Source organism: Xiphias gladius, chromosome 24 (assembly GCF_016859285.1).
Source record: "Xiphias gladius isolate SHS-SW01 ecotype Sanya breed wild chromosome 24, ASM1685928v1, whole genome shotgun sequence".
Lineage (NCBI taxonomy): Eukaryota > Metazoa > Chordata > Actinopteri > Istiophoriformes > Xiphiidae > Xiphias > Xiphias gladius.
This window is the reverse complement of record NC_053423.1, coordinates 7,207,371-7,223,323: the sequence shown is the minus strand read 5'-3', so window position 1 is coordinate 7,223,323 and position 15,953 is coordinate 7,207,371. Positions and strand designations below refer to the sequence as shown.

The 15,953-nt window shown below is 41.7% G+C and overlaps 1 protein-coding gene across 2 annotated transcripts; it reads left to right on the top strand.

Moving 5' to 3' along the window:
* Positions 1-183: 183 nt before the first annotated feature.
* Positions 184-11,512, top strand: nsun2 (NOP2/Sun RNA methyltransferase 2). Of its 2 annotated transcripts, none has more exons than XM_040122668.1 (19): positions 184-448; positions 1,313-1,470; positions 2,019-2,123; positions 2,209-2,314; positions 2,538-2,609; positions 2,762-2,846; positions 2,940-3,132; positions 3,801-3,875; positions 4,023-4,153; positions 5,546-5,619; positions 5,778-5,908; positions 6,853-6,949; positions 7,137-7,345; positions 7,728-7,820; positions 7,930-8,065; positions 9,680-9,760; positions 10,053-10,191; positions 10,639-10,678; positions 10,793-11,512. In XM_040122668.1, exons 1-19 carry the CDS (start codon positions 392-394, stop codon positions 11,112-11,114), a joined length of 2,304 nt encoding a protein of 767 aa, XP_039978602.1. In that variant the 5' UTR covers positions 184-391; the 3' UTR covers positions 11,115-11,512. The 2 variants fall into 2 exon arrangements, with proteins under 2 accessions (XP_039978602.1, XP_039978601.1); XM_040122667.1 differs by lacking the exon at positions 184-448 and adding an exon at positions 527-650.
* Positions 11,513-15,953: the final 4,441 nt, after the last annotated feature.

The following is a 15,953-nucleotide window of genomic DNA, read 5'->3' as shown; positions in this document are numbered from 1 at the left end:
TAGATGCGATTCTAACAATATAGTGTAAAAAATAAGAAAAAAACGTAACTTTTAAAATGTAAATTTTGTTTAGAGTGTAACAAATGTATATTACACTAAAGCAATTAAAACCAAAATAATATTTTGGTGTGATAACGTTTGTCCCGAACTGCCCCGAAGATGATTTATTTCAAGTCAGGCATTTTTTGTGGCCACCTCAAAAGGTCCTGATTCACGCTGCTTCAGAGGCAACACGTTTCGAGGATACGCCGCAAAGCAAAGCAAAGCAAAGCAGAGCATCATCAAACTCTCAGTAGATATACAATTTATCCGAATTGCGGGTCACGTTTCTTTGCTTCCGCCCAACACGTCGTTCCGCAGACTTTGCTCCGGAGTCGTGTGCTATTCCAACATGGGGAAAAGAAGCAGGCAGCGGCAGAAAAACCAGCCTGCCGGCAGGGACAGCGCTGTAAGAGTCCCACTTCTGCTGCAACAACTCTTGCTAATATTAGTTGCTCAGCCAGGCCACATATTGTGACCTATATTTAAATTGAGTTAATGCAAAGGGGGCCGAGACGAAAACAATGATTTTTTTCGGGGGGTGGTTATCTTTTCAAACCTTGTGCAGTCATGTTGCAATGACAGTGCTAAACGGCTTCAACACCAGAGAGGTTTGCTGTTAGCTACCGTTAACTCATCTGTTTTCTAAGCCATGTGGTTGACCACCATTTGTCACCTTTATAATCTCAGTCCAGATACGTGCTTTTTTGTAACTGGCAGTGGATTGTGAGGCTTCGCCGGCCTTCGCTCAGAAATGTGTTAATTTAATGTGGTCGTCCGTTGTTTTACCCCTTGAAAATCTAATAATGTTTTCTTACAACAGCGTGAAGGGAGGAGGCAAGCAGGCAGTCTTATTGAAATGTGTACTGTTGGTGGATTACTACAAGCCGAATTGATGACTAGACAATACTCAAATGTAACGTGTCGTATGACATTCTACAATGTATCTACCTTTGACCATAAGCAAGAAAAAATTACATTGACATATTTTTGAATGACATTTAATGCAACATATTTTTCCTTATAAATTATTGCATCTCCATTTAGTAGCCGCTTTTCTGGTTATTCTGTACAGAAAGGCAGTCCAAACAGAAAGTATACACTTGCAAGTTTATTCGATTCGCCTAGCTAAATGTAATGTAGTCTAATACAACAGTAGAATTTATCACAGCTCTGCTCTATTATACTGCATTTGTTTTAGCTAGGTTTACCTAATGAACTGGCAAGTGAGTGTATAAGGCCTATACTAATGACTATGCATCCATGTGTTCAGGGCTGGGGCGCTGGGTATGCCGACATTGTCAAGGAGAATAAGCTTTTTGAGCACTACTACAAGGAGCAAGCCCTGGTTCCTGAGGGAGAGTTCGAACAGTTTATGGAGGCAATGAGAGAACCGCTGCCAGCAACCATCCGCATCACTGGATACAAGAGGTCAGCTGGACATAGTTATAACCTGGATTCATATTTTCTTGCTCATGCTAAACACCATGCAAGAGCTTGTCAAATTAACATGCCTTAGCTCACTGTTTATAGATCATTATTCAAGACTTCTCTGAATTGAAATTTAAATTACAGTTCTGTCATCTTTGAACATCCATTTTTCAGGGCAAGGGAAGATTGTGCTCTCTCTACCACCTCACATAATCAGGAAAAGCCCTCATATTTAGACTGAATGTAGGTGTTTGGCCATGGGAGATGGTTAGACTCTGTAATTTAGCTTTAACATGAGAAGGCTAATGCTTTTGAACGAAAGACAGCAGCAAGTGATGACAGAAAAGCCAAATACGAAAGAGTAAGATGTGAATGAAAGTTGATGTCTGAAGCAAACCTTAAAACCTCACTCAGCTTTGTTGGACATTATAGCCTGTTAACTGTGCAGTCTCTTGACCTAAGCTCTCCCACTGCTGCCTGACGCAAATGTGTGTAGCTACTTCAGTTACCACATGCTCTATTTCTCCTCCTCTTCTGCCTTGTTCCAGCCATGCCAAGGAGATCCTCCACTGTCTGAAGGGAAAATACTTCAAGGATATTCAGGAGCTGGAGATCGATGGCCAGAAGATTGAGGCTCCACAGGCTCTGAGCTGGTAAGATGTTGCATGGTTTACCCAAGGCTAAAAAGTAACACAGGTTCAAACTGAACTCAGTACGCACTGGGTCTGTCTTCTCCAGGTATCCCGATGAGCAGGCCTGGCACACTAACATGAGCAGGAAGATCATTAGGAAGTCTCCCCTGCTGGAGAAGTTCCACCAATTTCTGGTCAGCGAGACTGAGTCGGTGAGCGTAACACAAACCAAACAAGAAATTTACCAGAAACACCTGTGACCTTATAAAAGGCCGTGGTAAAGAAGTTAACTTATAACAGGAGCATTGCAGGTTTGACTATTGGCTGTGTTTACCAGATTTACCCTGGATAGGGAACTGAAAAAATAAGGAAAACAAAATGTCAGAAGTTGTCAGAGAAATGAAGAGACCGGCATCATTTTGTTTGTCCTTACAGGGTAACATCAGTCGACAGGAAGCTGTCAGTATGATCCCTCCTCTGCTCCTGAAGATTGAGCCAAACCACAAGGTAAAAGTCCTGACCTCTTTGAAGGTTCAAACTGTCATTACTTAATGCATTTTCGAGTTTTGATTTTCTTCCTTTGGGCCCTGAGGAAACAGCTGCGCTTAAAGAAAAAAGAACTTGTTTGAAGTGCAGATGTGCATGTGTTTTGTCTGCAGATCCTGGACATGTGTGCAGCTCCAGGGTCAAAAACAGCCCAGCTGATTGAGATGCTCCATGCTGACATGGATGTGCCATTTCCAGGTAAGAAGCTCACATGTGAACCGGAAAGTAGTACCAGCCATAGTGCCCCTGCATTGATAGTATGTAATTCTAATCTACGCCTCCCCCTCCCAGAGGGCTTTGTAATTGCCAATGACGTGGACAACAAGCGCTGCTACCTGCTGGTCCACCAGGCCAAGCGTCTCAACAGCCCCTGCATCATGGTGGTCAACCACGATGCCTCCTGCATCCCCACACTGCAGATTGACTCAGACGGCAAGAAGGACATCCTCTTCTACGACCGCATTCTGTGTGACGTACCTTGTAGGTCAGTGAACGGCCGCGGGATGTGTCGGCACTGATGGGTGTTACAATACTGCAGGAGTGTCAGGGTTGGGAAGTGTGAGGAGGAAGTGGATAAAGAAAGAAATATGGTTGATAATCTCTTCTGCATGTGTGGGTGTTTGGCTGGAGAAGAGATTGTGAGCGACAGATGGAGATGAGGCTTCACCATCTCTGTCAAATTTCAAAGTATCTACAGGTCCTTATAAATGGTTGTAATTCGTTTTTTGCTATGTATTTTCTTCACGTTTTGGATATGGGATAAGTGGTCCAACATGCATCCCAATCATACATGGAATAACCAAGGCGTATTTGCCTTCTTTACTTGAAGTATAGCGTCATTTTGCGGTCAAAACCGAACTACTAGTTAGTTTGCAAATGCTGCCTGAGTTTGGCCAGCTGCAGTGCTGAAGCCAGGAGTCCCTGCCAAACACAACAGAGGGAGATGAAGAAAAGCAGTAGTGAAGACAGGCAGGCAGGCAGCAAGGCAGCAGTGATGTGAGCAGTCAGTTAAAGTCCGCCGTTTAGATAGTTCGTGTTTCGCAGACATTTTTACCCTGTGAGAAGTGTCGGGGATCTCTGGTGGTTCCAGTGCCTCGAGCCAGACTGGGGATATGTCTGAGTGGTGATGCTGTCTGCTCTGTGTTTCTGCAGCGGGGACGGCACCATGAGGAAGAACATAGATGTGTGGAAGAAATGGACAACCAGCAACAGCTTGCACCTCCACGGGTGGGTGGGGAGAGTGTGTGTGCTCATATCTACATGACAACATAGGCATCCACGCACTTGTGTGTTAGACCAAATTGACTAAACAACAAGGGAATGGAGTGGCTACATTACTGTGTCTGTGTCTATGTGTTCGTGTTCGTTCAACAGCCTCCAGCTGCGGATTGCAGTGCGTGGGGTTGAACAGCTGGCTGTGGGAGGCAGGATGGTCTACTCCACCTGTTCACTCAACCCTATAGAAGACGAAGCTGTCATAGCAGCACTGCTGGAAAAGAGTGAAGGTAACAAACAGACAAAAATGCTCACAGGTTATACAACTTAAGCAATATGGGTTCAACTTGTATTTTCCATATCAAAGTTATATTCTAGTTTTTACAGTTTTTACTTTATTCCCTATTACTGAAATGTTTCTTGATGAATAATATATTGACCTTATGTGTACTGCCCATTTTTTTCAATTGCTCGATTTATGCTTTTGTATCTGAACTTCCGCTTGCCATCGCCGGCTATAGTAAACTCAAATCAAGCGTTTCAGGCCCTGATCAGTCTAAGTAGCCTAATACAAATTTCTCAAACTTGGGAACACACTTCCAAGTTTGTGAGGAGATCATATGACCTGGAAACACCACATCCACTGCGGATATCGGATTAAAAAATACGATCCTTGCTGTAACATCACCTACGGTTTTCACTAACCCTCCAACTGGCTTCCAACTAACTCAGCTGGATAAACTGTGTGTTGTAGCAGTAGCTTGATGTTTCTGTGGTGAAACATTTCAAGAGCTGTTATGCTCTTGAAATGCTATGTTAATTATCCATGAATTTCTCAATTATTTTTTTTAATTAATCAGTTATTGTCGGTCAAAAAAATGTCCGAAAATAGTGACAAATACAAAATCACAATTTCGTGAAGTCCAAGGTGACAACTCCAAATTGTTCATTTTGTCTGACAAACAGTCAGTAACTATTTGTTTCAGCTCTAATGATGATGCATGTTCATAAGTTATTAACATTTTTGCAGTGGTCAAACAGTTTTTTTTCATTTGTTGGTCTGAAAGCTTATTTAGAGTTGAAACACAACTTTTCACCCCAGCATTTTATATATAATATATATATATTTTGTTTGTAATGTAATTTTGAATAATCAGCTTAATCATAAGCCCATGTTGTGGGAAAACTGATTGTGTTTATATCAGATTCACTGAACCTGATACAGACGTATGAGATGGTATAAAAAGTGTTTTTTATACCATCTGACCATCCTGCATAGTGTAACGGTGCAACAAAAAACCAAATGAGTGTCCACTGAGTACTCTGTGTTCTGGATATAGAAATATTGTGTTACTACTCGCTTTGAACAGCCACATTCAGATAACCTCTCTTAGGTTACCATATTGTTATATATGCATGTTCACATTAGAAAACACATACCAATGCCTTTTGGCCATTCTAAATGTTATATTACAAATTTAAACAGATCTTTTCAAAGTGATCTGTCAGAGCCAAACCACTTGCTTATCGCTGGAACGCGTAAGGTCAATAGTTGTAGAGCCTACACCAAAACTTTCAACAGGCCAAGTACATCAGAACATATGATATGAAAATTACATCTAAATATAACCCCTCAGTCTTTTGCTGCCAAGTTGTAATGTCTCTTCTATCCACATTGCCAGGAGCGTTGGAGCTGGCTGACGCCTCAGCTGACCTGCCAGGACTGAAGTGGATGCCTGGGGTTACTTCCTGGAAGGTACTGGAATGTTTAGTCTTTGGCGGTCATTACAACAAACCAACCGCAACCGTGAAGGATGGAAGTGTTTAGGTCATGGAAGCGTTTCAGCTTCAACATCTTACTGAATTTTTGTTAAGTCAGTATCCTGATTGTGGATCATGCTTTTTGGCCTGTAGCTGATGACCAAAGAGGGCCAGTGGTACTCGGACTGGTCCGAGGTTCCAAGCAGTCGGCAAACACAGATCCGTCCTACCATGTTCCCGCCCAAAGACCCAGAGAAACTGGCTAGCATGCATCTGGAGAGATGGTAAGTATACACACACACACACACACACACACAATCTAAAAGTTTGTACCATTAATAAAGTGTGAAGGACTTGGTTTATGATTTTTTTATTTCCTAAGCCTAGGCCTTTCCCAAAACTCTAACTCTCAGCCTAATCTTTAAGTCCATGTATGGTGGACATGGTTCTAACAGTTTTGACTAAAGGCTCTATAGCCAAAGCAAATAGGAGCAGCGGGAGTGGGCAGCTTGTTTGACACCCCTTTGAGAGCCAAAATAATCAGAGCGTAGTCTATCGGTGCGTTCAGAAGCAGGAGGGTGATGTATTAAAAATGACGAACCATAGGCGGAATTTTTTCAGTGTATAAAAAAAGGAGCATATGACACACCCAAACCCTTTTCCCTCGAACCCTAATCTTAATTTAGCTAAATTGTCTCATCTTTTTATCCTTTTGAGAGTACTTTGTTCTCACGGGAGCAGAAAAATACGAGCACGCAGGTGGAGCCTTTTCTCTTTACATTGATGCCAAATTCATTGGCTGAGTAATGTTTCTGATTTATTTTTTTTCTTTGCACAGCCTTTGACACACTCGTACACACCTACTGCATGGATGCCCATACATATACGTACCTGCACTCTCACATAATGGAGAATGATGTAATTTCTTCTTTGCAGCATTTACTTAAATACCCCGACTGACATGATATTGGCCAGCAGAGGGACCTATTGTCGCACATTTTTAGAGCGCCTCTAATTTTATGCTGGGGAAAAAAGTCCTTGTGTATCTTTCCAGTAGGTGGCACCAAAAAACTCAAAGCCATGATTGATTTTTGTGTGTGTGTGTGTGTGTGTGTGTGTGTGTGTGTGTGTGTGTGTGTGTGTGTGTGTGTGTGTGTGTGTGTGTGTGTGTGTGTGTGTGTGTGTGTGTGTGTGTGTGTGTGTGTGTGTGTGTGTGTGTGTGTGTCAGTATGAGGATTCTGCCACATCACCAGAACACTGGAGGTTTCTTTGTGGCTGTGCTGGTGAAGAAAGCCCTGATGCCGTGGAATAAAAGATATCCCAAGGTACTTCCTCACAAACACAAATACTTACTGGATGATTATATTGTCAGTCTGACTCACAGAGGGGAATGGAGCAGAATTCCCCCATGTGGGTATTCTGCTTCACTCACCTGTTCAGTTTTACTAACCACGGCTGAGGACTTTTTCTTTTTCTCTCTTCTTTCGTCCCCCTCCCCCCCCAAATCTCCAGCTGAGGAAGGACGTGTCATCCAGCACAGCAGCCCAGATTGGAGGCTCTCAGGCGGCCCCGACCTCTGCAGACACTCCCCACCTCCCCGAGAGTGTGGAGGGGGAGGGGGGAGGCCCAGAGGGAAAAGTAGGTGCAGGGGCAGAGGAGGAGGCACCCAAAGGAGCTTCTTCGGTTCAGGAGACTACTGTTAAACAAGATGGAGTGTGTGGGTAAGTCATGTTGGTCTGGTGATCTAATAAACAAAGGAAAACTATAGGCTCCTGAGCCATTATAAAGGAAGAAAAAACATTGCTTTTGCAGGGAATGAGAAATATATCTTCACTGGTCTTGAAGAAATGTGCAAATTTTAAGCAATTTCCTTAATTTATTGTCGACCATGGTAATGATGAATATTCAGTCATCATTAAAAGCTCATACAAAATGCATGTTTTTCCTCCATTTATTTAAGCTAGTGACATGGGATAGTTTTGCAGCACAATCTACGTTAAATTGAGTATCTGGCATTTAAATAAACACAAGTACATCTTTTGAGGTAATTATGTAAGGTAAATATGAGTAAATTGTATGATATGTCTCCTTTTTGTTTTCCAGGCCTCCACCCATGAAGAAGATGAGGCTGTTTGGTTATAAGGAAGACCCCTTTGTGTTCCTGACTGAAGACGACCCTGTTTTCACCACCATACAGTAATCATCTTAATGTGTATAAGACATGGACATGATCGTTTTCAGGATTTTGATGTAGCAAACCTACTACTTTTATTTATTTATTTTTATTGTATTTTGTTTTCCGTAGATCTTTCTATGATCTGTCCACTGACTTCCCCAAGCTCAATGTTCTGACCAGGACCCACGAGGGTAAGAAGAGACACTTGTACATGGTGTCTAAAGAGCTCCGCAACGTTCTGCTGAACAACAGCGAGCGCATGAAGGTGTGTGTTTTTCTTTTGGAGCAGCGTTCAGATCATCAGAAACATTAAAAGCTGGATTTGATGACAATGGTGATGGTAAAGGATTTTCTTGCACGGAAGTCGGATAAAAATAGACACAGCAAATCAATAATCAAGTCTTTCCTGGAGGCAGTGCATCTAGTATTGATTAATTATACAGTGCAGCCAGCTGCATCATGTTTATGATGGCAGAAGTGCACAGTCTGGTTAGTTTTTGATCGCAGACATGTTGGCTGTACATTGATACCTTTGTTTGTTTTTCTAGTGTGGGCATTTGTGTGTGTATTTGTGTACATGGACTAGCCCATCAGAGAGAAGCAGCCTGACAGATGGGACCCTCTCCCATCCCAAATCCCTCTAGTCCTCCACCCTGTAGCACCTGCACAGGTGGCAGTGTCTGTGTGTGTGTCAGTCTTTGTTCCCCTCATTGTTTTTGATTTTTCTAATTTTTTAGTCCCTTTCAAATGGGCCCAACCACAGTGAATTGCATGTTTCCACATTATTACAAATTCTGGATGTGGTGATTGAAAAACAGTGCCTATGTTCACCTTCCCTCTCCTTATAATATCTGTAGGTTCACAAAGAAAATCCATGGAATTGGCCTTTTTCAGAATGCGAAGGAGACATTCATGCTTGGGGCGTATAAGCATATTTGTTTTTCTCATATTAAGTTATTACATAAAGTTAAATTTTGCTTCATTTGCCTTGGGTTACAGCAATAGAACACACCATTTATTTCAGAGGTGTAGTTGAATTTTACTATGCAAATCACTAACAGGTGCTTCCCGCTCCTGCTGGGACACCAGAGACCAGCTACACTGTGTTTTACCCACAGCAAAGTCCTTATAGGCAAGTCTTGCCATTTGGCAGCCATTTTGGCAACATCCCGGGGCAGTTATTTCAGGCTATCAAGACCAGGCCCCAATCTAAATGAATAGGGAGAGAGCCATAACTTAACATTCAGTGGTTACTGGGATATAAAAACTGCATGTACATAATCACCAGTCAAATTTGATTAAAAACCACTTAAAAAGTTTGATGACTTAGAGGTTTGTAATGCCCCCCCCCCCCCCCAAAGTTACACTTCTGCTACACATGGGCAAGGTTTCACTTGCGTCAGTGTGCCGCCATGATTGGCTTGATATGTTTCCCGTTCGGCTGTTATAAAGCAGACGATTGACTTTCAGGGGATGGGCCAGGATATGTGACGTACAACTACCAGGCGTTGCAGACTGTTCCATTTAAAATGCTTTAAGTGGTTTTTCTCCTCTCCTATGACGTCTCTGCTGGCAGTTATGTAATATCTTACAGTAGATGCCTTGATCAAGAACGGTTGATAAACATCAGGGATTACAAAAACATTATCAGTGATATTACCACACCACAAGTAACTTAATTAATCATTTTATTTGATTTAAATTATTTAAATTACAACCTTTAATTATAATTTTAGCAGTGATTAATTAGTGTATTTAAAGTCAGTGGAACCTGACATCATTGTGGTTTTTTTTGTTTGTTTTTTTGTTTTTTTTGGTACAGTCATGTGTCAGCCTGTGGATTATTTATTTATTTATTTTTTCTCCCTTCTTTTTTTAGGTTATTAACACAGGGGTGAAGGTGTGGTCACGCAACAGTGATGGAGAGGAGTTTGGCTGTGCTTTCAGACTGGCTCAAGAGGTAACACAAACACGCACACACACACACACACTGCATTTATGACCAAAGCAACCTGAACATTTTTATAATAGATTTAATTGTACTAGCAGCATCTTCTGTGTGAGTTCAAACATGCAGTAGTTTCTTTTTGCTATCACTTCTGTATCAACCATCAAAGAAATGCAGACAGCTGAACAAGGGAGCCAGATGGTGGCGTTCACACTCAAATAAACTGATAATTAATTCATTTTATATATAGAGTGTAACTGTAGAGAATTTAAATTTATTGTAAACCACCACTCTGTCCTACCAGGGTATCTACACTCTTCAGCCATATATTCGCTCCAGGATAATTAGAGTGAGCGTGGAGGACATCAAAGTTCTGCTGACCCAGGAGAACCCCTTCCTCAGCAAGCTGGAGGACGACGCTCACGCTCAGGCCAAGAAACTGGGTACATACTTCACCGTTTATGTCTTTTTTAACCAAATGGCCACTTTCACGAAGGTAAAGCTCTATGACTAATATTACTACAGATTTCTTTTGCATACTGACCAAAAAACCCCACAAAATTTGGATTACGGAAGCCGCACCAGCAGCCAAGAGGTTAGAGTAGTGAATTAGTGACTGGAAGGGGTCTTGCTTGCCAGGCGAAATATGAAAGAGGAAAGTGAATGAGTAATGCTCTGCCTTCCTCAAAAAATGCTGTTTAGCTGCCGTTGTGCAAGGCACTGAACCAAAAACTTCACAAAGGAACAGATCCAGAAAAAGAAAGCTGTGGTTACACTGGGTAATTCTACAAATAGCAAGCACAGTGGCGATGTCCTGCAGAAGAGGTATCTAGTAGCTAGAAAAAGGATTTTAAAACAATCCCATTATTGATACGTGTTTATTTCCACAGGAATGGGTAGCATTGTGTTGAAGTACATTCCCAACCCAAAGTAAGTTGTTTTTTATGTCTTGATGTTTTTTTTGAATATTTTATCATTATATGTTAAAGTGGCGACCTGGCCTTTGGCTGTTTCTGACACCTATCATTTCCTGCTGTTTGTAAGTAACCCAGCAGAGCCTCAGTGTCCCATCCAGCTGTGTGGCTGGAGGGGAAAGACATCCATCCGTGCCTTTGTCCCCCGCAACGAGAGATTTCATTACCTCCGAATGTTAGGCGTGGAGATCTTCAGAGACAAACCCGGCCTGGGGCAGAAACGGAGAGATGGAGAAAAGGAAGGAAAGGAAGAGATGGAGGACGAGGTGGAAAAGGTCGCAGAGGAAGTAGCAACAAAAGAAAATGAACGCGAGCTGGACTTGGAGAATGGCGATGAAAATGGGTCATCAGAACCAAAGACCGACAGCGGAAAGCATGGGACTAGTAGCTGAGAATGCAGAGGAGACAGGAGAGAGAAAGGAGGATTGACTGAGGACGTATTAGAGCTCTGAGAGCTGTTGACCAGATCCAGGATCACATGATGGGGTAGAAGAGGGTAATACGCTTCTACTGGTTTCTCTGTTGATCACACTGCCTTTGCAGAAGGAGTCCCTCCCAGAGATGGACTCTTTAAGGTTTTTGATCCCTCCAGGGGTCAGCTTTTTAGTTAATGGCTTGTCTTATTTTATATAGCTGTTTTTCATGTTTTAACAAATTTATTCCACTGAATCAGGTGCTATCAGTTTTTTTCAGTTGCTAATGTTTGAGAGGTTTATATTAACTACCATCTCATTTTTTACACCTGTAATTCAGCAGAAATACGGAGTTGATTAAATGTGCGAAATGTTAATCGTGTCGCAGGTCAAATTATTTGACTTTAAGCTCATTCTGGGCACGCTCATAAAAGGCATGCTTCAGAAGGGGTTGACTACGTTGTGCAAACTACATTCATAATAGAACACAGCTATGAGGAACTACAGTTAGGTACATAAGTATTCAGACAACAGAATTTTTGTAATTTTGCCTCCATACACCACCACAGGGGATCTGAAATGAAGCCATCAAGATGTCATTGAATTGTAGACTATCAGCTTTAATTCAAGGGGTTTAACAAAAATATTGCATTAACTGTTTAAGCATTATAGCCATTTTTATAAATAGACCCTCATTTTCAGAGGCTCAAAAGTAATTGGACAAACCAACATGAATATAAGAATTATTTTTAATACTTGGATGAAAATCCTTTTCAGTCAATGACTGTCTGAAGTCTGGAACCTATGGATGTCACCAAATGCTGAGTTTCCCTCCTTCAGATGCTTTTCCAGGCTTTTACTGGAGCTGCCTTCAGTTGCTGCTGTTCATGGGTCTTTCTGCCCTCAGTTTTGCCTGATGGGAAGTAAAAAGCAGGCTCAGTTGGGTTAAGCTCAGGTGACTGACTTGGTCATTGAAGAATATTCCATTTCTTTGCCTTCAAAAGCTCCTGGGTTGCTTACGCAATATGCTTTGGATCATTATCCGTCTGTACTGTGAAGCACCGTCCTATCAGTTGTGCAGTACTTGGCTGAATCTGAGCAGATAGTATAGCCCTATACACTTCAGCATTCATCCTGCTACTTCTATCAGCAGTCACATCATCCATAAACATCAGCAACCCGTTTCCATTGGCAGTCGTACATGCCCATGCCATAACACTGGCTCCATCATGTTTGACAGATGATGTGGTTTGCTTTGGATCATGATCCTTTCCTTTTCAGTCTCCAAATTCTTCTCTTCCCATCATTCTGGTACAACCTTGGTTTCATCTGACCAAAGAATATATTTTACTCTTTTTTTTTTTTTAAAAGATGATTTTTGGCAAAGTCTAATCTGGCCTCTCTGTTCTTGAGTGTTGCCAGTGGTTTGCCCCTGTGGTAAACCCTCTGTATTTACATTGATGAAGGCGTCTCTTGATCGTAGACTTTGACAATGTAACATGTAACACCTACTTCCTCGAGAGGGTTCTTGACCTGGCTAGATGTTGTGAAGGGTTTTTCTTCACCAAGAAGAAAGGCTATGATACCCAGTTAGCTCATGAGACAAAACATGCCTCCTTAGCCAACAGAGGTGTTTTTGTTGTTATATATTTGTCTTCAAACAACTAAGGGGGGTAAATGAAAAACAGAACCAATGCACAAAGCTGAAGGTTAATTCTTTGCCAAAACAGAATGACAGAAGTACATTATACCAAGTAGCATAGTAAATTTTTTATGTTTAAGTTCAATATTTATCAACAATCTGCACAAGAATCTAAAACCGCTGACCTCTTTTCTGACCAAGAATAGGTTCGTGTTAGTTCATATAAATACTATATGTGACATGACCTGGATGGGGTTGGGGATGGGAAACACACAGAGGACTGTCATGCAAAGAACAAAAGGAAAAAAAAATACCGTGAAAAGATGCCATGGTTTAAACTAGACAGAGTCTACAGTTGCTAGCATGCTCACAGTTACAATGCTAGTGTGCTGACACTTAGCAAATATAATGTTTTACCATGTCCACCATCTTTGTTTATCATGTTAGCATGCTAAAAGTTGCTAATTAGCACAAAGTACTGAGGCTGATGAAAATGTTAATTTTGCATGTATTAGGTCATAAACCAAAGTATTGGACAAATTCAAATTGTAACCTCATGATGTTGATAGATAAAAAGTTAAGGAATCACCAAACTTACTACAGTTCATCCTGATGGAAACATGAAAGGTTTTACCAAATTTCATGGTAATCCATCCAATGGTTGTTGAGACATTTCACTCAAAACCACAAACGTCAACCTCATTGTGGTGCTACAGGAAAACTTAGAAGATCACCAAAGTCATAAGAATACTTTTTCTGGGAACCATGAATGTATGGACCAAATTTGACGAGACATCAAGTAGATGTGGAGATATTTCAGGGGTCAAAGGAAACCTTTGATCTGCTGGTGGTGTAAGACGAAAAGAAACCAAATTCATTACAACAACAATTTGTGGAGATCTATCCAATATCTGTTGAGATATTTCAGTCTGAATAAAATAGGTGAACCAATCGACCGATCAAGTGACCGTCCACGTCGCTAGCATGACTTAAAAGTGCAGTAACCACCTATGTTGCCATCTTGTAGTGTTAAAAAACTTGGAAAAACACTTATCTCCAAAATGTCAAGTTTCAGGAACTAAGCCTTGTCGTTAGTTTGTGAACCATGTATTTAGATAGAGGTCTATTTATCCAAAGGTTGTACAATATCCTCAGACTACAGAGAACCGTTAATTTCTCTTAGTGGGGATCAAAACATGAAAAACATAAAATCAAGCTTCCCACGACTACAGCATATTTGCTGCGTCCTGTCAGCAGTTGCGACAGCCGTTTCACTGCATTGGATGGACGGATGGACAGCCATCTCTTCCTTCTGTTTATTACCCAGTCCATTTGCCATGACAACAGCTGTCATGACAACCAGCTCCCTCACCTCTCTCTTGCGACAGGAGGGAACAGAGGACAGAGGGACCACAAAGAGCATCCTGCACTCCTCCGCTCCTTTAATTTTTTACTCCCAACTCCCTCCTCCCTTTCCTTCTTCTCAGCTGTTCCTCTGTCCTTTCTTTTTTTTTAAAAAATTTGATCTGTGACCTCTAACGTGCGTGGTAGCGGGTATTACCATTCAGGAGAGCGGCTGTCATTTCAATTCCCCCAGCTGTGGATATGCCAAAGACAGAGCTGTTTGCAGAGGCAGAAGGGGACAAGTCTGGGACAAGAAGAGTCAATGTTTAGGTTACATGCTAGGATCAAGCAGAAGAGCAAACCCAGTCGTACTCTGTTTTCGCTGCATACAATTCAGACAGATGGAAAAGAAAGACGAAATGGTTGATTATTTGACAACACGGCTGAGGGAGGGGGTAGACAGGATGAGCAAGATCAGGGAGAGAGGGAAAAAAGAGACTGAGATTTTTTTTATTTTTATTTGTAGAAGGTATTTCAGATTGAAGGTGAAGCCATAGCAGAGGGGTGAGCTGCTCATGGAGTCAGTCAAGGATGAACAAGGAGAGGAAAACACAAATTTTTTTCAAGCTGAGTAGGGCATAGCACATGAAAATAGAGGGAGTTGAAAATGGTAAAAGCCTTGGGTGGATGAAGAGAGCTGAGTGGATGGAGGGTTAGAAAGAGAGGATGGGGATGAATAAATTGAATTGGACGGATAGCAAAAGGTTTGAAAATAAGGCAAAAGTTGTTACTGAGTCATAGGCCTGTCTGTGTGCGTGGGAGTGTGTGTGTGTGTGGAAATTTTTGTGTACTTCAGCTAAGCCTGTTGTGTGTTTAAAATGTGTGTGCGCTGTTTTCAGTGTGTGATGCCTTCTGCCTTTTAGCTCCATCGTTTACTGCCAGCCTACTAATACAAGTAATGACATCAACCCCACACAGACATGAACTTTTTGTCTTCTTTCTCCTTCGATCTCTACCATCCCTCTCCTCCTTTTCCGTCCTTCGTTCTATGGGTTCTACGTTATATTTAATTTTCCATCCATTCCGTGTCTCTAATTTTCTTCATATCACTCACCTCCTAATTTCTATTTTATCTTTCTCCCTGGAAGAGCTTTCTGGAAGCGCTTATGGCCTCCCAAAGCTCAGATTCTAAAATGTTCTCAAACTGAAAGGTGTCACCCCCTAGTGACGACCTAAAAGGCGGAAAGTGAAATTACGTTATTTGAGCGAATTTGACCTCTGGACCGTTTATTGTTTATATGCACCTAACAACCAACTATACAGATGTTAGCTGTAAGCTAGCTTGCAACGTATGCTAGCTGCATGTGGTCTTTGATCTCACAATTCTCTGTTATTTTCCTCCAGTCTCTCTCTTCTGTTTCATATCTATATGCTTATAAAGCAGATTCATATACCGCAAGGATAAGCACAAAAGCTCAAGCTGTAACATTTAACTCACGTGGATCTGGCTTTGCCTCAGTTACTAGCTCCCCCCAGTTTAATTAGCATTTGCACCTGCCTTGTGTCTTACCACTGACCGTGTATGCAGTCGCGTCACCTGTAAAATTTTGTGTTGTGCTCTGTCGAAACACACCTTGAGCCTCTTTTATTATATTTTTGGGGTTTACAGCCTGCAAATTTCCCTTCTCACCAACCGTCTCCAGCAGCAGCAGGCAGGCGTTTTTAGCAGTGAAGCGGCGTGGCGACAGCACACTCCTAGACACTCCAGCAAAATAAAGCTCTGATAAACCCACCATCCAACTTTAATAAAAGTTCATTTAAAGGGGTTTATA